General features: G+C 40.3%; 1 protein-coding gene across 1 annotated transcript in view; it reads left to right on the top strand.

Annotated features, from left to right (window-relative positions):
* LOC117254834 (polyunsaturated fatty acid lipoxygenase ALOX15B-like) overlaps positions 1-19558 on the top strand; it is a 108287-nt gene extending 88729 nt beyond the window's left edge. Inside the window, exons 11-15 of the mRNA XM_078166245.1 lie at positions 9778-9947; positions 16011-16132; positions 16278-16378; positions 18920-19090; positions 19321-19558. Coding sequence (XP_078022371.1) covers positions 9778-9947; positions 16011-16132; positions 16278-16378; positions 18920-19090; positions 19321-19500 — 744 coding nt within the window. The 3' untranslated portion in view covers positions 19501-19558. The remainder of the gene's footprint in view (positions 1-9777; positions 9948-16010; positions 16133-16277; positions 16379-18919; positions 19091-19320) is intronic.
* Positions 19559-20637: the final 1079 nt, after the last annotated feature.

Consider the following 20637-nt stretch of genomic DNA (forward strand, 5'->3'; position numbering starts at 1 on the left):
CCCCCGTTACCGTTTTAGCTCGTTTCGCGGCTCTCGGCTGCATCTGCCTCAATCAATACTGAACCAATTTTAGAACGAGTTGTACCCATGAATCATACGCACACATACATATGGGGAAATAGAGCCCAGGTTGAAAAATACTGTTGTCCTTTAAGTTTTAAGATTAACTAAACCACAAAATTTTAAAGCATGTACAACCCTGATTCTGAAAAAGATGGAACAGTACATGTGTTTACATGGAGCCATGTATTCCTTTTGCATTTGGGTTGGAAGCCCTACCCGAATAGAAATGCTCCTTGTAAACACCTCAACCCGAATAAAAACAGCCAACCTGAAAGAAAATCTAATCGGGTGCACAGGGGTTGTTACAGCCATTTATCTACGTGTGTGTTTATTTTTGTTGTAAAAACATTTTGTATTGTGTGGCACTTTGGCAACTTCCGGTGGAAATTCATTTATTCAGCCAGGGTAATGAGGCCAGGTATGCGTGTAGAGGCAAACAGTTTTTTGACCGTGACTGAGGCATGGCTGAGGTGTCTGCAGACAGGAGCAGTATTAAATAATAGGCTTTGAATTGCTACAAAGCAAGGTGCTGTACCTTCTTGTGCTTAAATGTATGGAAGAAATAAATTGAGCAAAGCAACGGGAAACATCTGGACATTGCTTGTGAGAGCCAAGCCTGGCGCGCGTCAGTTCATTGCACCGACACGCACCTGCAGTAAGTGACAGTGGAAAGACACTTACAGAGGTGGAATATTGCTTTTCAGAACCCGAATGAAAGAGTTTTTCTGTCCTGTACACCTCCTACCCGATTACAGCCATTCCGTTCTTTCTGCGCATGCTCGTTGCCGATGACGTATACAGCGTGCATAGCAACGGGCTGAGATAGAGCAGTCAGACACGGAGCACTCACCGGTTTCCATTCACCAAAGCACGGTCATCTGTCTCCCTTCTTCGACCTTCTACCTCTCTTCTCCTCCTCAACAAACGAAGCATTAGCAGAACAAGGTTGCTGTTGTACTGCTGCTTCAAGAATATAAGCAAAACAAGTCCGAAAAAGGCACTAAGAACGGCGTCGTCAGGCATCTTGTTATCCGGAGCGAGGACTATAGTGTTTTCTTCCGGTAAACGTAACATTGCCCCGCCCCCTATACAGTCAGAAACCTTCTCTGCCCCAAACCTTGCACAGACCCAAATAAAGCTGATCTCCCATATAAACCCTCATTCGGAATGGAAAGACTTTAAATCCGAATGATTTAATTCAGATTTAATTCATTCCGAATGAGAAGCCATCATGTAACCGCACCTACTGTGTAAGACGTAAATGAAAGCAGAATGCAAAGATTTGAAAATCTTATTTGACTATATATTAATTTGAATACAGTACAAAGACAAGATTCTCTGCGGAGACTGAGAATGTCGCCTTGATACAACTGTGGGTCTCTGACAGTACAGAGTTCTTTGTGGTCATATCAGCAGATCTGCGGCCGTGTGTTATGGACACTCAGGTGAAGAGAGGAATGGAGCTGTCAACTGATCACCACCTGGTGGTGAGTTCGATAAGATGGCAGGGGAGGCTGCCGGACAGACCTAGTATACCCAGATGCTTAATGAGGGTGAACTGGGAATGTCTGGCTGAGGGCCCTGTCTGTGAGGTCTTCAATTCCCATCTTGGGGGCATGGAATCAGAGTGGTCCATGTTCAAAGCCTCCATCGTGGAGGTGGCTGCTAAGAGGTTGTCAGGGCCTGTCGTGGCGGCAACCTAAGAACCCACTGGTGGACACTGGCGGTGTGGGGAAGAAGGAGGCCTTTTGGGTCTAGTTGGCCCAGGGATCACTTGAACCAGCACACAGCTACTGGTTGGCCAGAAGGGCTGCAGCTGTGGTGGTCGCTAAAGCAAAAATTTGGGTATGGGAGGAGTTCGGGGAAGCTATGGAGAAGGACTTTCGGTTGGCCTCAAGGAAGTTTTGGCAAACCGTTAGACACCACAGTTTGACGCTGCATCTACAAATAAAAGTTAGGACTCTACAATCAAAGTGATAGTTTCTAACATAGCTTATGATTACTTGTGATACCCAGAAATAATACATTTTCATACACTCTTTCTATTTTAACATCTTTTGATGATTTTTAAATTTGTGAAATTTATTTGTCAGTGCTGTCATAGTCTCGCCACCAGACAATCAGAGACCTCCGCCTTCTGATAGTCTGGGGACACTCCTTTCTAAAGTGTGTTGAACACACCGGCGAAAACGGCCGGCAACAAAGCAACGCCTCTTGCATTTTTGAAAAGGACACACCTTCTCGGAAATGTGCGCTCCCCCTTTTCTCATCCGCAAGGAAACAAACACACAGAGCTTGAAAATGGATGCCGAGAGATTTAACTCTGTTTTATCAAACGTGTGCTCATCCGTGAAGAAAATGTTTTTTCCAGCGGATGTCTTAGTTACAACATGATTGAACTAACTGGAGTAGTTTCATGTCGTATCCGACAACGGGAGGCTTCTGACAGATGACATCCTGATCTTAGCTTTGCTGCTGCTGTTAGCTGTCCCTGTCAGCTGCAGCCACTGATGCTTTCTAGACATTGTGATTTCCCAAAACTGAATAAATACCACACATAGCAACACAAAACTGCTTTGCTAGCTCAATCATGTCGTAAATAAGATATCCGCTGGAAAAAATATTTTTTTCACAGACCGTTTAATGAGTTATTACCTATTACAGATACCGCTAACGGCTAACAAGGCTAACAGCTAACGGTTAGCCCAGCTAAACGTGCACACAGAAATAGTAATGTTTGTTCAATCATTGTGTTTATAGACTTTACAAACATCGGATTAGTCTAAACGGTGATACAGTGATGTGAAAAATGTGATATATATATATATATATATATATACATATATATAGCTAAACTCTGCTGGTTTTCTACCCGGAAGTATTTGTAAACAACAAGGCGATTCCCTCTATAGTCCGGTCGGACAGATGAGTCATGGCCTTGTAAAAGATTAGTTTCTTTTAGTTGGCGAGAATGTGTCGCCACAAACGCGACAAACATTCATTAACGGCGTTTTCTGCAAGCGCGGCTGAGCCATTTTGTACCTCTACACGTGTTTCTAGTCGGATTATGTTTACAAGCACAAGAGTTCAGCGAGCCACCAAAGGACCGCCTTGCAGATTTACTATTGGTTCTGCAACGTAGGGAGTTTTTTAAACTCTGAAATTGTATCCGTCCATCTAAACACAAAATCAGGGAGAAAGTCATCAGTCTTTAGTTAAGCAAAGCGTCTAAAGACTGACTTGTGAGTCTAGTGCTTTCACAATATACTCACTAATATTTTTTTTTACCAACAACATATCAATGTCAGTCAAATCAGTGGACTTCTTATTATTACTTTTTTTTAAAAATAATATCAAGTATTTCCTTTTCGTCAACACCCCTAATAAGGATCTACACCATCTTTATTTCTTGAATCCACAATCTCATTTGCTAAATTCTTTCCAGTGTTTACAAAATATACATCACATTTATTGCCAATTTCTTTTGCTTTATTTATAATTACATTGTTTTCTTTTACAGAATAATTTGGATTGTCTGGTTTTCCAGTACCATTTTTAATAATGCTGTTACGTACTGTCTGTGTGCTCAATACATTCTCAGTGTGACCTTGTCACATATCGACGTTTGGTCATGAACTTTCCGCCTCCGCATATGACATGCAAGCTACCCTGGGTGCATTGGTTGTTGACGTTCTGGGACACTGTGTCAACTCAAGCTTGTTACATGCATTGTCTGTTTTCACAATACACTTCACTTCACAGTTTGCATACAGTCTCTTTCAAAATTAACACACTACTTCAGCACAGTACCATGAATTGACTTTTCTTCCCCTTAAACAACAAATGCACGTGATTGGGTTTAGAAAAAAAGAACAAGTTTTGGCTTTACAATCATAGGGGAAGCAGACATCGTCCTCCGAGTTGAAAGTTGGTGGTTGTTGGTTGTTGGACCCATCCTCCACCCCTCCTGCCCACCTAAATTCGGACTTCTGCCGTCTTAAATTTTGTTGTCCCGTTGTGTTTCCCTGTGACGTATCATGCTGACTTTTTTCCGTTAATGTCTGACGCCAGAAGTCACTGCTCAAGCAGCAGTATTTAATGACTTTGGAGTGAAACCAGGTCGGTGTTCCTTGAGTGTTACTCTTATACTGCTTCAGTAGTTTGTGATGATGCTGCCTCTTATAAGATCTCACAATACTGATTCATTTATTTTTATACCTCATATTTGTTAACTACCTCTTTTGTTCTGTTTTGAATATCTGTTCCTGATAGAGCCAGACAAACAGCCCTTCCAAAACCATTGTTTTCTCTTCCCCTGCAGGAGACACCTACAACTTTTCCATCTATCGCCAGAGTGCTGACAGTGAAGTGCACCGCTTCAGTGACGGAAGAGGTTTGTGCAAATTTGCTTGTCTGACATCCTGTACGCTGTTCACTGACCACAGAAGACATTAAAGACAGACAAGTGTTGAAAGCTGGACTGTAAGGCGGCTGGAGTAAATTAATTCCAACATACTGTATAAAGAACTATAAAGCTTGTTTTGGTTCTTTCTTGCTACAGTACCTACTGAAATACTGCCTCTTGACTATTATTTTGGATGGGAACCAGACAGGAAGCAGCGAGAGAAAGACTATCGGTGAGAGCTCAGAGCTTATTCACATTTTAACTTTATGCACCCCAAAACTAACGTGCATCCAAACTGCTTCCACCTTTGGTTGATTATATACACGACATATAATGATAAACTACCTACCATATAAAATGTAGTTACACCTGCCAGGGTATATTCAATTCTATTATACTGTAAGTTGCAGAATTGCAATGTTATTTACATGAATATGTGTCAAGTACTGCTTGCATACCTTTAAATACTTTTAATATTTTTTTCCCAGCTGGCATGAGCATATAAAGGGAATACCCCACTGCATGAAGGCAGAAGACCTCTCTGATCTGCCTTCTGAGGTCCAGTTCTCCTTCATCAAGAAGGCAGAGTTTAAGCTCACTGCAGCTGCTGGGTAAAGTCCTCAAATTCTGTCATACATCTATATATCTATGTGACTGTGTATGTCCTATCAAACAAATTAAAGTAAACTTACTTTTTGCTTTTTTTCCTAGGCTGGCTGAGCTGTACCTGAAAGGTCTGGCTGATTCCAGGGAGAACTGGACTTGTATTGATGACATCAAAGGGGTGTTCTGGTGCAAACGGACTGACATATCAGGTACTGTGGTATCATCATAATGTCATACTTGATAATGTATGTATAATAATAATAATAATAATAATGATGATGATGATAATGATAATTTAACATTATTAGATAAGGCACCCAGAATAGATTGTTGGTAATCCGTCTAGTTCTTGGGCCAAATGTAATTATTATAATTATTTCTGATTTTAAGTCACTCAACTGTGGAAAAGTTTTGGACATCCAACTCTTAATTTCAGTAAGGCATAATAGGATAAACACCAGATTCTCCCAAGAGGTAGCATGAACACAATAAATAAGAGGGGACCTAAAACAGTCTCCTGGGGGACCGCACAAATGAGAGGGACACGAGCAGGGGGCATATCCAAGTGTAACAGAGAGGGACCGTTTTAACAGATAAGAGATGAACCAATCCATCATTGATGTCAACATAGTTTTTTCAAACAGCTAACAAAGGTTGAACAGGTTTCTACATTTCAATATATATTTATATCTCCATACGTAGATCCTGCTTTATCCTGGAGTGCAGATTATATTAGGTACAAAAATGCGTTTACTTCCTTAGGACACTGAGGTCATTTGGAGCAAACAAACAATTAAATATTCTTAACACTAACAAGGTCCTCTATGCGTATGCCCCTGTATCTAAAAGCTTGGCAGAAAAGTGGAACAGAGAGTGAATTTAGGAGGCAGGAGCAAATCAGTGTGGTGGGTATGGGGTCAGGGAAGAGGAGTGGAACCTGGAAGAGCACTGTCCTATGATCAAAAACCGCAACATTAACCAAATTCAAATCTTCCTCACAGAAACCATAGGAAAGCACCAGGTCAAAAAGTTTTCTAAAATGGAGAGAATGACCTGGTTAAGTACAGAACTTTCACACAGGAGACTGGGGTTTGTGTCCCGTGTAAGGTAATGTTGGCTTGTGGCCCTAATATACTGTAAATACAAATACTGCCAATATATTGTTGTAAGGTGACATGGAGAGGAAAAAATAGATGGGTAAAAAAAAGATGGAGGAGGAAAAAAAGATGATTGTTAAAAAAAAGATGGAAGAGAAAATATAGATGGGTGAAAAAAGATAAATACTCTGGTATTCTCCTGAGAGACTTTTGTGTTCTTTCCTAAAACTTTTGTGTTCTCCTGAAAAATATTTTGAGTCTCTATGAACATCTTGTGCTGTGACTTAACATGCAAAGGGCTTGGTGAAGGTGAATTTAGTCTAGATCAGTGGGTGTAGTGATTTTTACAGTAAATACTCTCTCAGCCAATCACATCACTGATCTCATAGCTCATCATTAAACGTGGTTAAACAGGTTCTACAAACTGATGATGAAGATGAGCCCAGGTAACCAAACATCTCAGTTGTAGAAAAGCAGAATATCGAGTTACGACCTACCAGTCTGATGTGTGTAGAGGTCTGTATTGTAGCTGCCTGGTGTCGTTTTTAGGGTGGTTTAATGAAGGTCAACAGCAAATAGTTGTGTGTGTAGTGTGTAACGGCCATGCATCAGTAAGAACAGTACCCTCAAACACTGTCTGTGGTACAATAACTTATTTGTATATGAATGATTCAACTTTCTTTTTTCTGAGGGTTACATAGAATATAGATACAATTAGCTAGTTTATCTGGTGCCTTGTTTTCCAATGAAATACTTACTGAAGATGTCCAGCAACAACAAATAAATGCTTAAAGTTTTAAAGAAGTATTTCACTGCCGGAAAGATGGTCTTTGGGCTGTCTATGCAGATCATGGCAAAATGTGATTCTAGTGACACCTATTGTCGTGGAAACTACTGCAGAAGCAGTTTTGAGTACCATGTGTTTCTACATCTGTTTGTCTGTCTATGGACAGATTTTGTGACATGATAGTGTCACAACCGTGTAAAATGAATTTTTGAAACTGTACAGGTGTGTAGTTTAAATCAAAATGAAGGTTGATTTTTGAGATTTTTTTTTTTTTTTAGAAAATTTCAAACAAGAAAATGTATTTTTGACATGGAATTATACAAGGTACAACTCCAGTGAAATGTGGTCTCATCAGCTCCTTGAACTTGTGATTCTAATGCAGTCCTTGTTTGCGTCTTTTTCCATTGTTGGCTGCTTCTTTATAATTGTCTATGTCTCTGGATGATTTTAGTAATCCATGGTTGTAGAATGATTAAACTGTCCACACGTCATGACCCTGACAACATAGCCGGGATGTGTTGTTGCTCCACTGGAACTCAGGTTTGGGTGGAGCGGTGGATCACAGCAGTGATCCTCAGCAGGACTGGGACAGCAGCTCAGAGTCCCACTGACACATTGATCATTATTCATCATAAAGCATGGTAACAATTAAATGGCACTGTCCAGCATTACCCAAGTTTCTGTGAATCAAAGAATATTAGAGTTGCTGATATCATGTTGGAAACTGGTGTGGCACGGAGGTCATTCAGTTTATTCCCAACGTCTGTCCAGCTAGCAGAATGCGATTTCAGCTGGTGCTCATTCTTCCTTATTTTTCTTATGTTTATTGATGTTTACATTAGAAAACCAGGCTAGCTAGCAGCTGGCTAGCAGAAGTTGGCAGGTGGAGAATTTACATACTGGTGAGTTGATTTCCTCGTCCTGGTGAGTGACTCGCAGCCACATGCTGCCACCATCCAAAGCCAACCACAAAAAGCACCATCAAGACTTGCAAAGTGGAAAAAGAGCCCAAATTTAGCACAAATTTGACACAAATTTAGTGGAGCTGACAGAGAGGCAACTGTAAGTGTCCATTCCTTTCGTATTTTACTATTATTTTTTTAGTTTTTTATTGATGAGTAATTGTATTGAATTGGATATAATCAAGATCATGTCTGGTTCACTTTAACTTTCACATGTAGTGTACAGGTACAGTTAAGCTGATAACAGTACGATTTTCTAGCTTGAAACTCAATGAAGTCCATCTCTGTTCTTTATCCAGACTTTGTCCAGGAACACTGGAAGGAGGATGCTCTTTTTGCCTACCAGTTTCTAAATGGCGTCAACCCCATGTTGATCCGACGCTGTTCAGCTCTGCCTAAGAACTTTCCTGTCACTGACGACATGGTCTTCCCCAGTGGTCAGTTGAGCTTGGAAAATGAAATGGAGGTGATTGTCATGACATTGATAGATCTTAGCAATAGAAAAGATCATGTTTTGCCCCATGATGCTTTACATTTGGGACTGCATGTTGCACTACATGTTTAGTCAGTATATGTAATGTCCACACTGTATGCATGTGAGTAAAATAATTTCCTCACCACAACAGAATGGCAACATATTCCTGTGTGACTACAAGCGTTTGGATGGACTGAAAGCAAACACCATCCATGGGAAGAAGCAGTACTTGATGGCTCCCCTCGTCCTGCTCCACAAAACACCTGATAACAAGCTGATGCCAGTTGCTATTCAGGTGAGACTTTCCCTAATACAGGAAGCGTCCACCTCACTGAAAGTGTTCTTTAAGCAAGATACTGTGATCTATGCAAGTATCAGGTCCCATGGCTAGTGTCTAGATGACAGCTATGAATTCTCTCCACAGGGAAATGCTGCTCATTTCTTCCAGCCTGAGTTTTAGTCATTAAAAAATTCTCCCCATTGTTGTATCTAAGTTTGACAGGCTGATAATAGAGCCTGATGCAAACAAGTTTAATCAATTTTATTTCCATACATAGGGCTCACATGTAGAGCTCATCTTCTCAAGCTGACTCTGTGCTCCGACCTGGAATTTAATGAAAATACACAATTTCCCCGCAAAGGATCAACAGAATATCTGACTGAGAAGCAGTCCTGTAGTAAACCTGTACCTGTAGTAAATAGGCAAAAATGCAATTATAGAAAATTCGTAAATATTATTGACCAGTACTGGTATTGGATATACTGGATTGAATGAACCACACCTCCTTCCTTCTCCTGCAGCTGAAGCAGACTCCAGCAGAAGACAACCCCATCTTCCTCCCTACTGATTCTGAGTACGACTGGTTGACGGCCAAGATTTTTGTGAGAAGTGCAGATTTCAACGAGCACGAACTCAATGTCCACCTGCTGCGCACTCATCTGCTGGTTGAAGTGTTTGCAGTGTCACTGCTGCGCAGTGTGCCCAGGACACATTCACTGTACAAGGTACTTGCTGTAGTTGTAGTTTTTCCTTGTATAATCCAAAGTTGATGAATCATAGTGTTTTAGTGTGTAAATATTCTATTATTTCTCACTGTTAAATGGTATAGAAGCATCAAGATTACTGACTTGGTTAACATGTAATAGTGTTACTAATAGAGTTCCCTCATTCTCTCAGGTCCTTGTACCTCACACTCGATACACTCTGCATATCAACTTCTTGGCGAGAGCTAAACTAATTTCTAAAACTGGAGTTTTCACAAAGGTACAAAAGACCAACACTCAGTAGACCATCACCCAAACAATGTTTGTTTTCAACATCATGCACAGTATTTGTCTCTAACTATACTCCTGACATATCTGACTGTAGTATCTGACTCTAGTTTGCAGCCTCTGGTGGAGAGGGTATGGTGACACTCCTGAAGAGATCACTGTCCTCAGTGACCTACACCTCCCTCTGCATACCAGAGGACATCACTGAGCGTGGGCTGGAGGATGTGCCGAACTTCTACTACAGGGATGATGGACTCAAGCTTTGGGATATCATCCACAGGTATTATAGTCAGTTTCGATTCTGCATTCTGTTAATAAATATAACGTTGGTACAAATCATGGTAACACTTTACAATAAGGTACACAAAATTAGAGTAGTTACTGAGGAACTAATGAGGAACAAATGAGGAATGAATGAGGAACTAATGATGAACTAACTATTAGTTAATGGTCAGTTCTTCAGTAGCCCCTGATCAAATTTCAGAGGAGTAGTTACTGAGGAACTAATGATGAACTAACAATTAGTTAACAATCAGTTCTTCATTAACTCATGATCAAATTTCATAGAGGGGTTAATCACGGCTTATTAATTAGTAAACTAGTTACTTCATCAGTACAGAATCATTACTCAATAACCTGTCCATTAGTTAACCTTTTTATGTCCTAAAGTAAAGTGACACATAATGAGTAGTCTTTCATTACATTATCATCATCTTTACAATTAGTTCCTTAACAAATAAAATCAGACAGCAGGATTCTTGAGAAGGGTTTTATTCATTATTTTCAGACCACATACACATTAATATGATCATCCATGTTATTCTGTACGATGATGCCTTAGAAATAAATATGATAGTGTGTCACATTTTAGGTAGGCTAAGCTTAAAGAATTTATCATGGGGGCTGCGTACTATGTACTGATCACACCGTTGTTCACAGTACAGTTGTTTGAAGTGCACAAAATTTAAAGTAGTTACTATGAAACAAATTTGGAATGAATGAGGAACTAACTATTAGTTAATGGTCAGTTCTTCAATAACTCCTGATCAAATTTCAGAGGAGTAGGAACTAATGAGGAACTAACTATTACTTAATCATTACCTACCCTTTTTGTGTACCCTACAGTAAAGTGAGACATCAAAATGAGTAGGTAATGAGTAGGGAATCATTACCTACTCATTTTGATGTCTCACTTTACTTTAGGGTACACAAAAAAGATAGGAAATGATTAAGTAATAGTTAGTTCCTCATTAGTTCCTCAGTAACTACTCTGAAATTTGATTAGGACTTACTGAAGAACTGACCATTAACTAATAGTTCATCATTCATTCCAAATTTTCGGCTGATTTAGCATGTTGAATCGGCAGCGGAGCTTGTCGGTGAGAGAGATCCCTCTGACTGGCTGTTCAGGTTTTATTTCCTCGCCCCTGTAGCGAGTGAATCTGCCTGTAGTGAAACCGGGGCTAACCGGTGCTTCCTTCTCAGGTTCCACTTCACTCAGCTGCCCGACAGATCCGCTGCTTCTTCCCACTTTAACCTGAATAACAAACCGAAGCTAGCTGGGAGCATGACCGGAGGGAAGCACAGCCAGTTAGCCTCCGCTAGCTTCCCAGCAAACGTTAGCCCCGGCTCTCTGTTTGGATCCAACCGGAGCACCGAGCCCTGGTTTATTATTCAGGTTAGAGTGGGAAGAAGCAGCGGGTTTGTTGGGCAGCTGAGTGAAGCTGAGTGAAGCTGAGTGAAGTTGCGTGAAGTTGAGTGAAGTGGAGCCTGTGGAGGAAACACCGGGACCGTCTGGATGTAATAGTCTGTGGAGGTGCTGTGTTGCTCGGCTGCACAGATAGGAAACCCCTCGGCTGACAGGATGTATCACTCTGTCACTCCGTGCTACTTTGTTGATCTCATGCATTCAACGGACTTCCGGTTTCACTTTTTGCGTTATTTCCTTTCACGCAGGCGCAGAACGTACGTGCTACTTGGCCGTCGGATGTAGTCTTTTTTTTTCCACAACTTTATTTAAAACAGGAAGTTTACAGAATGCAGATCTTCAACATTACACATATATGTCTTATATCACATATGCCAGGAGGATAAGAGTTTACAAGAAAATATTAAAATGATCACAAATATTAATGGTTTTGATTACCTTTTGATTAAGGGGAAATTTAATGGAATTGATGTAACGAAAGCAACAAAAGAAGGTTTTCTATGTGTAAACTTACATTTGTGAATGTGAAATCTTGCCAAAAGTAAGATGAGATTAATAATAAATTTTTCATTGTGTTTTGCCGTATTTCTGTTAAAGTCAAAAAGTCCAAACAGTACATCCCTCCAAAACAGCTTAAATTCTTTTTCAATATTGTTCACAATAAAATTACAAATATCACTCCAGAGTCTTTTGACAATGGGGCAGTGCCAAAATAAATGAGTAACAGTTTCAAGCGTCGGGTGTAGTCTTTGTAGTGTGTTCAAATGCAACTGACACAGGGTGACGTGAGGCGACGTAGACGATGCAACTGTTGGCTTTCGTTGCCGCTAGTTCTTTGATGTTGGTTTGGTGTGTCAGCACCTTGTACAGAATAACATGGATGATCATATTAATGTGTATGTGGTCTGAAAATAGTGAATTAAACTCTTCTCAAGAATCCTGCTGTCTGATTATTTTTGTTAAGGAACTAATTGTAAAGATGATAATGAAGTAATGAAAGACTACTCATTATGTGTCACTTTACTTTAGGACATAAAAAGGTTAACTAATGGACAGGTTATTGAGTAATGATTCTGTACTGATGAAGTAACTAATTCACTAATTATTAAGTCATGATTAACCCCTCTATGAAATTTGATCATGAGTTAATGAAGAACTGACCATTAACTAATAGTTAGTTCCTCATTAGTTCATCATTAGTTCCTCAGTAACTACTCTAATTTTGTGTAGCTTAGTTCCTCAGTACCTACTTGTTCGTTCCCAGTGCTTAATTTGTAAAATTAGAAGTAGGGGAACACTTTGGGCCTCTGAGAAAAAGTGTTCCCCCACTTTTGGGAGTGGGGAACACTTTTTTAAGCGGCACCCGAGCCACCTCACTGCGCGACTCCGAATGGAATGGTTGTGACATCTAGTGTTGTCACCGTACCAAAATTGGGACCCACGGTATGATACCAGTGAAAGTATCACGGTTCTGAGTAGTATCACAATACCATGGCAAAAATGAGGCAGATGTGCCTTTTGTCATTTATAAAAAGATAAATCACTTTTCTATAATACATCAATGACATTTCAGTGGAATAAATTACTTATTGACTTATTCATACTTCAAAAACAGCATCAATAAGTGATTAACATGGGGGGGATCAAAATAAAATGAATAAATAAAATAAAAATCAACCAGCCACCCTCCTCCCCTGACAAGTAAAGAACAGTCCCTTCATAAGTAAAGAACAGTCCCTAAAGTGCGGTGAGGTTAATTGTGGACCGTTACCTGCCACAGAGAGAAATGTGAACGGCTCATTTCTCCTCTGACATGCCACATACCTGTGTGCTGCCACTGCTCAGTTGTCCAGGTACTACTGGGCAGTCATGACACCAAGAAGAGGAAATTACTGGACCTGGAGTCGGACTCGCCGGTAAGCCGTTATGTTGTGGCGCGGAGCACTATGAGCCTCCGCCGTATTTGACCGCCGTATCCTGTCTGTGACCCCCGTTCAACCCACCGGCAAACCGGCAGGATTTGATTTCCCTTTCTGCTGCTGGTTGAAATCTGTACTCACACAGCGAGCTGAATGATTTAATTTGCGCGCACAAAACTATTTTTAGTCGCAAATGCGAGTAAAATGCTTGCACGTAGAGCTCTGTGGAAAACAAATCACTGCCGACAAGTAAAAATAAATAAATAATAACTTTCACTGCTCAAAGATACTCACGTCTGGAAAACAAACCACTACAGCAGCATATTGAGTGCCAGTTGGCCAGTGCACGCCGTTATTGACCAGCGCACGCCGGGACGGCGCATGGACACTCACCGTCTTGCGGTTGGACTTTGAACTATCATACGTAGGCTACTGTGGAGTTTTAGTACCGCGGTCTACCATTACCAGTATACCCTGCAACACTAGTGACATCAGCCAATACTGTATGTAGTTTTTAGATGCGAAAAGTTCTAGACCCATGCAAATTAGTTCCGGAACGCACCAGGGCCTTTTCTGAAAAGATCCTGCGTTCCAGTACGTTCTGGCTCAAATTAAGCACTGTTCGTTCCTCATTAGTTCTTCATTAGTTCCTCATTAGTTTCTCATTAGTTCCCCAGTAACTACTCTAATTTTGTGTAACTTAGTTCCTCAGTGGGCCCGTTTCCACTGAAGAAGTTCCTGGTACTATTTGGGGGGCAGGAACTACTACAGGAACGTCCTCTCATTCGGCCCTCTCTTCCTCGTACTCCACTGAGTGGAGTACGAGGAAGGTTCCTGTAAAGTTACGGGCTGCCTCTGGATGTGACGTAATCGTTGCGCGACCATTTTGACCGGGGCGACGTAGGGACGCCGTTAGCCAATAGCGGTGTCTGTAATAACTCAGTAAATGGCCCGTGAAAAAAATATTTTTTCCAGCGGATGTCTTAGTTACAACATCATTGAGCTAACTGGAGTAGTTTCATGTCGTATCCGACAACGGGAGGCTTTTAACAGATGACGTCCTGATGTTAGCTTTGCTGCTGCTGTTAGCTGATGCTTTCTAGACATTGTGATTTCCCAAAACTGAATAAATACCACACATAGCAACACAAAACTGCTTTGCTAGCTCAATCATGTTGTAACTAAGATATCCGCTGGAAAGAATAATTTTTTCACGGGCCATTTAGTGAGGTTTTTTTTACATGGCGGCGGAAGCTATATGAACAAGCTAATCCTCGTCTGCTGAGTTTTAAAAATGCCGGCTATTTTGTTGCTTTCTGTTGACGTCACATCCCTCCTTGAGTATATCCAATCAGCACCAAGTAACCCCCAAGCCCCAGCCAGGAGTCTTTCGGGGCCGTTCTGAGTATCTACTCCGACGCAGGGACTTGTTTAGCCCCTGTAAAAGTTCTGGAACTCTGTCTCTCAGGGATGGTTCCTGCAGTGGAGACACGCACCAACGGCCCCGGCCCCGTAAAATTACCCCGAAGTTCCTGTGGTGGAAACGGGCCTAGTAACTACTCATTCGTTCCTCATAAGTTCCTCATTAGTTCATCAGTAACTACTCTAATTTTGTGTACCTTATTGTAAAGTGTTACCATCATCATGTATGTTTTAGTGACATGTAGCTGCCATGTTAAACACTGTAAAGACCTACACCATATCAGGGTTAGTTAGAATGCAGTTAGAGGCCCTAAGTACACCAAGGTGGAAAATGACCATGATTTGCACAGTGTGTGTCTCAGATTAGAGTTAGGGTTAGATTTCAGTACAGGATTTACTTTGAGGGAAAAAAGTCATGAAACACAACTAATGTAGCTGTTTGCTAGAAACCAAGCGTCCAAGTGAATCACATACAACTAATGATACTAATGAAGACAGGACAGATCAGCTGGCCAGCACAGAGGCATCAGATCTGTGTTAAAGAGATTGCTCCAGCAGGGAGAGGAAGTTTACCAGGAAAGCACCCTGAGAATACAAATGTAGAATTAGAGATTTCATTTTATTTAGTTCTTCCCCAAATTGTGCTTCGTGCTCTTGTAAATAATGCCGTGCTGCTGGGCCATCCTATAGAGAGAGCCTAGACTGATTTTGCAACTACTGATCAGGAGATGACTTACAGTTGACTGAGGTTGTTTTTTCCAGTATACTGGAAATGCATGTCAAACAATTTACTGTACAGAGCAGCTGTTAGAATTAGGGACACAATACATATTGTTTGTGCAAAGACAATTTGCTGTTTGAACAAGTGATCATACACAACATGGTTTCCAAATATCCTGATATCCTTATCCTCCCTAGAGCCCTGTGAGCTAGCTTTTGTTCTTACAATTACTAAAATTTAGAGGTGCTAGTAGGCATCTATTTGAACTCTGAAGCCAGCCAGGCTAATCACTTCCCTCCACTTTATGCTAAGCTAAGCTAATTGCCACCCAGCTGTAGCTTTATATTTAGTGCACAAATATGAGAGGTGTATCGATCTTCTTATCTAACTCTCAACAAACTGTGTCATATATTGCACCAAATTCTTAAAAAGAACAGAACTGATCGTACTAAAGAGATGGACATTAAATTGCCTCACAAAAGAGTTATGCTTTAATACTGCAGTATGTATGAAAAAATGCATAAATCAACCACAAATGTATTTTACATTGGTACTTATCCACATATCTCAAAGGTTTGTGCAGGGAGTGCTCGGCTTCTACTACAAGAATAATGATGCGGTCAAGGAAGACGACGACCTGCAGAAGTGGATTGGGGACATTTTTGAACACGGATTCCTTTCCCAAGAAGGCACAGGTGGGCTTAAAAGAAAAGCTCAATATTAATGATGAGAGATGTGCACATTTATATTTAATATAACATGTTCATATTGCAAAGATAACTCAAACTTAAATCATCTAGGCAGCTTTAATTCATGCAGTTTATTTCCTCTAATTCTCAGGAATTCCACAGAGCTTTACCACTGTGAAAGAGTTGGTCAAGTTTGTCACCATGGTGATCTTCACTTGCTCAGCACAACACTCTGCTGTGAACGCTGGACAGGTGAAGCCTTTTAATTTACCGGGATGATCAATTATAATGTTGCTGTTATTGTAGAATGGGTTCATGACGCCTACAGGTTTTTTTCTGGACTGGAAACAGAGGGATGACATAAACAAGTGTCGATGCAGCCATGCTAGCAGGTCTGTGAGTCTGCACGTAGGCAGTGGCATCGGCAGGATTATATTTCATAGAAAACACAAGAACCACCCACTTGTAGGTTCCTGTGGGTGCACAAATGCAATCTACCTGGTGAGCAAGTAAGAGAGAAAAAGAATGATTCTACCGCAATCACTATTGCAGCTCTCTTACAGTAGCTCATAAAAGAGTCATGCCACAGACAGACAGACACACAGACAGACACACAGACAGACAGACAGACAGACACACACACACACACACACACACACACACACACACACATTCCCATATTCCAACACAGTCATAACTGTGGTGGTAGTGTAGTTTGGACTCTGTGATTCATTGATTCACAGGTCTGTATACACATTCACATTGTAATGTTCCAATACAACTTAGAGACAAAAGTCAAGTTCTTGCATTAACTGGTTTATTAAACAATTTAAAACAGTGCTAAGAAAACTTACAGATGTGTCGCAATGTCTCAAAAGAAACAGCCGCTCACTCAACAGCCCAGTGTTATGCCCAGTCTAGGGGTGTCTGAGACACAACATGAAAGGCCCCATCTTCCCCAGGTCCCAAGTAGCCACAATGAAAAAGACGTGTGGAACGATCAATAGTGCGAATTTATTTACAATATTTAAATAACAGAATTAACTGAAATAATGACTTCAGGGTGGACACAGGCCAAAATAACAAACAAAAACAATCCTGCCCAGGGAGTAAGTAAATAGCCTAACCAAATAATAAAAAAACAAATGACAAAAGCTTACCTCCCTAACGAAATAAACAGGAGAAAAATGGTTAGTAACAAAACTGGCAGTCCACCCCTATGATTTAACAGTCTTTAACACAATAACGGTTTACTACAACAACACAACAATACGTGGCCGGTTGGGAGAGGAGGAAGGTGAGGTGTGCCTGCTAGCTCGAAGCAACTGCCATCTTGGACCTTTAAAAACCCGAACGCCCTTGGCGGCAGCCAATCAGGAACGAGCACAGATCAAAGTCACCGATCCTCGCCGGGCTATGGCACACACCTATTTGCATACAGAAAACACAGAGAACACATGCAACAAAACACACACAAACAAAAGAAATTACGACAACAGTCGTAACACCAGGTATCAATAACGGAGATTACAGTGGGCCAGACCTGCCTCCCCTTCCTCTGTTCCACCAACCTACACTGACCACTGTATGCAGGCACAGTGATGCTTTGAGCTACATCATCAAAACAACAAACTAGTAGTGGACAGTTCTGTCTGTACATATAATCCACACCGTAACTGCCTAGATCCACCTATTTAAGAAAAAAAATCCCTGAAGGTCCCACCTGCTGTTCCTATTATAATTTCTGAGAGGTTAGGTAACATAAACAGAGGTATTTCTAAAGCTAATTTTGATAAACTCATCTCCCCATCACTCAGTCATACTACCTCATACCCAAGGCCCAACTGACATGCTCTTAATTTTACTTTCTTGAAAGTCCATTCCTTGATCAATTAGTTATGACCCTGACCAATATTGTCAGACACTTATTGAGTGTAATGACTTTGATGTAGTTTTTAACACTGAAACATTGCTTAATGCAAATTTTTGATACAAAGAAGGTCAGTACGGTACACATTACAAGAACAGCAGCCACCTGCTGCAGTTTGATAAAGCTGGAAAGATATTCACAGATTCAAACTTCCCGGGTCAATCATTTGGAAGCAGAACGTTGTTAAAACATGAACAACACCTTGTTCCAACCCTAGTTAAGTAGACAACGAGCTACAACCTAATTTTCATCAAGAAAAAAACATCATCTGAGCTGGACAAATAATGTTACTCTCTATGTGCAGCTGAGACAAGTGCGCAGAGACTGTGTACAAAGTGCAGCACTGAAAAGAGATACTATAAAAATGTTCAGTAACTTCTATAAAGAGTAGTATTTCCGAAATCAATTCACGTAACAGTCTCCTGTTGGTTATACTACAAAGCCTAGTTTGGAATAAAGACTTTTGTATAATTTCGGTCAATTCTTATTGGGAAATATATTCAATAACTTCACTCGTACAATCTAGTTTCCATCTCCAAAAGTAGTCTAGTCTCCAAAATCACCTCAAACACCAATCCTGTTGGTTATACTACAAATCTTAGTTTGGAGAAATGTCTTTTTGCCTGACTTAGGGAAATTTTCATTGGAAAAAATATTATAGTAGTAATTGTATTACTTTATGTGGCCAGTGTTCGGAAAAATTCAAAGACAAAGATCTGTAAACTGTTCAACCACTAGCAATAGCATGGCTAAAACATGCAGCTCTTAAATTCATTTTGAACAATAATTGTATCACCATGATACCAGTGCTATGCTGTGAGTGAGTCTTAATCAGTTATCTGCCAATCATTCAATCATTGCAGTATGACTATGGAGGCTGGATGCCCAACACTCCCATCGCCCTGCAACTTCCTCCACCAAAAACAAAGGGGACAACAAGCGAGGCCACGATGCTGCAGACATTACCTGACATGGGCACAACGGCTAATGGAATGGCCGTCATGTGGTTACTCAGCAAACCATCCTTTGACTTTGTAAGTGAACAAAACCTCATGAGATTTGAATGATATAAATGCTATTTATGTTCAAGTTTTGTATCGCAGTTTGATACGTCATCAGAGCAAAACGCCCTCTTCCAGTCAATGAAAGAAACAGTCCTGCTCACTTCTTACAGCTGTGCATTATAGTGCCAATAGTATATGTTTGTGGAACATTTTAATGTTATTGATAAAATGCATTTGTATTCTATTATTTATTTCATCAGGTCGCTCTTGGCAAGTCTCTGGAGAAGCATCACAGTGAGGAGATTCCCTCCTACTACGTAAAGGCTTTTCAAGGAGAGCTTCAAACATTAAGCGCACACATCAAAATCAGAAACAAGAGTCTGAAGATCCCATACACATACCTGGATCCAGAGAACATAGAAAATAGTGTGGCCATTTGAATATCAGAAGGCGTGACCCTCTCAGCTGTTGGCCAAATACAGCTTCAAATTCACAAAAGTGATAAAGGGAAAATCTGCATGCTCTGTTTTAACTGATGCTATCGTGGAAGGAAGCTACTGCATGTGATCATTTTATATTGATCTGTGATTTTTATATAACCTAATTGATTTAACTGTGGGGAAAATGTGGTTTAATTAATAATCTACATCTTAAATCTTGACGATAATGGTGAATATACAGGGTCTCTTATCAAACTCAGTTACTGTGGGGAAAATATTATTTTGCATTAAGATTGTAACACTTTAGAAATAAACTGTGCCTTATGACTCACTGTCATAATGAAGTATAAATAAATGTAGGTACCTATGTTTTGCTTGATTTACTGCATGCTCTGTATCTGTATGTTAGAATAACAGGCGAGTACTAGAGGACAAAACTTTAAAGTGAACTGTGTCTCTTTCATCTTGGTGAAAAACAAGTACTTGTCACTCAGAACAAAGTAAGCTCAGTTTCATGGAGGACATGAAATTCCTGTTATCACAGAAAGAGACAGTGCTTCAGTGATCCTGTGTTCCATGAGGGAGGTGCTTCTTTCTGTCCTTGTCCTTGTTATATACTTTTTTATAAAAATAATTTCCCTCAGTTACAAAAGTTGAGTACAATATGTGAAGCTTGTGTACTGAGAAATTAAACACATGTATCATCCACAAACAAAATGTGACAATTTGCACTTGTCTGCATTAACTTCATGTGCTATAGAAGAGTAAACAAACACATATCAATGTAAAAGTAATTTGGCTGATTTGTCATTGGATGTCACTAAGGTTAACTGTACACTGTGACCAAACTTCTTCACCAAAATAAAGTACTGGTTAAGTCTACACATGAGGTGTCTGAGTGATCGTTATTATCACCATTATCTTCCTACAACATCTTGTAATTATTAATTGTTTAAGTGAACAAAATAATCATAGAGATTACCAACAACAAAAGGACACAACTATGAAAATAACTGACAAATAAATGCATAGGTAATTTTACTGTGAATATAACATGATGGATCATCGAATGCCATTTTGTATATATCTCCAAGATATAATGAATATATGAGCTAAACAGTAAAAGTTCAGGGTGCA

The sequence above is a fragment of the Epinephelus lanceolatus genome, chromosome 3 (assembly GCF_041903045.1).
Source record: "Epinephelus lanceolatus isolate andai-2023 chromosome 3, ASM4190304v1, whole genome shotgun sequence".
In the NCBI taxonomy this organism is placed as follows: domain Eukaryota; kingdom Metazoa; phylum Chordata; class Actinopteri; order Perciformes; family Serranidae; genus Epinephelus; species Epinephelus lanceolatus.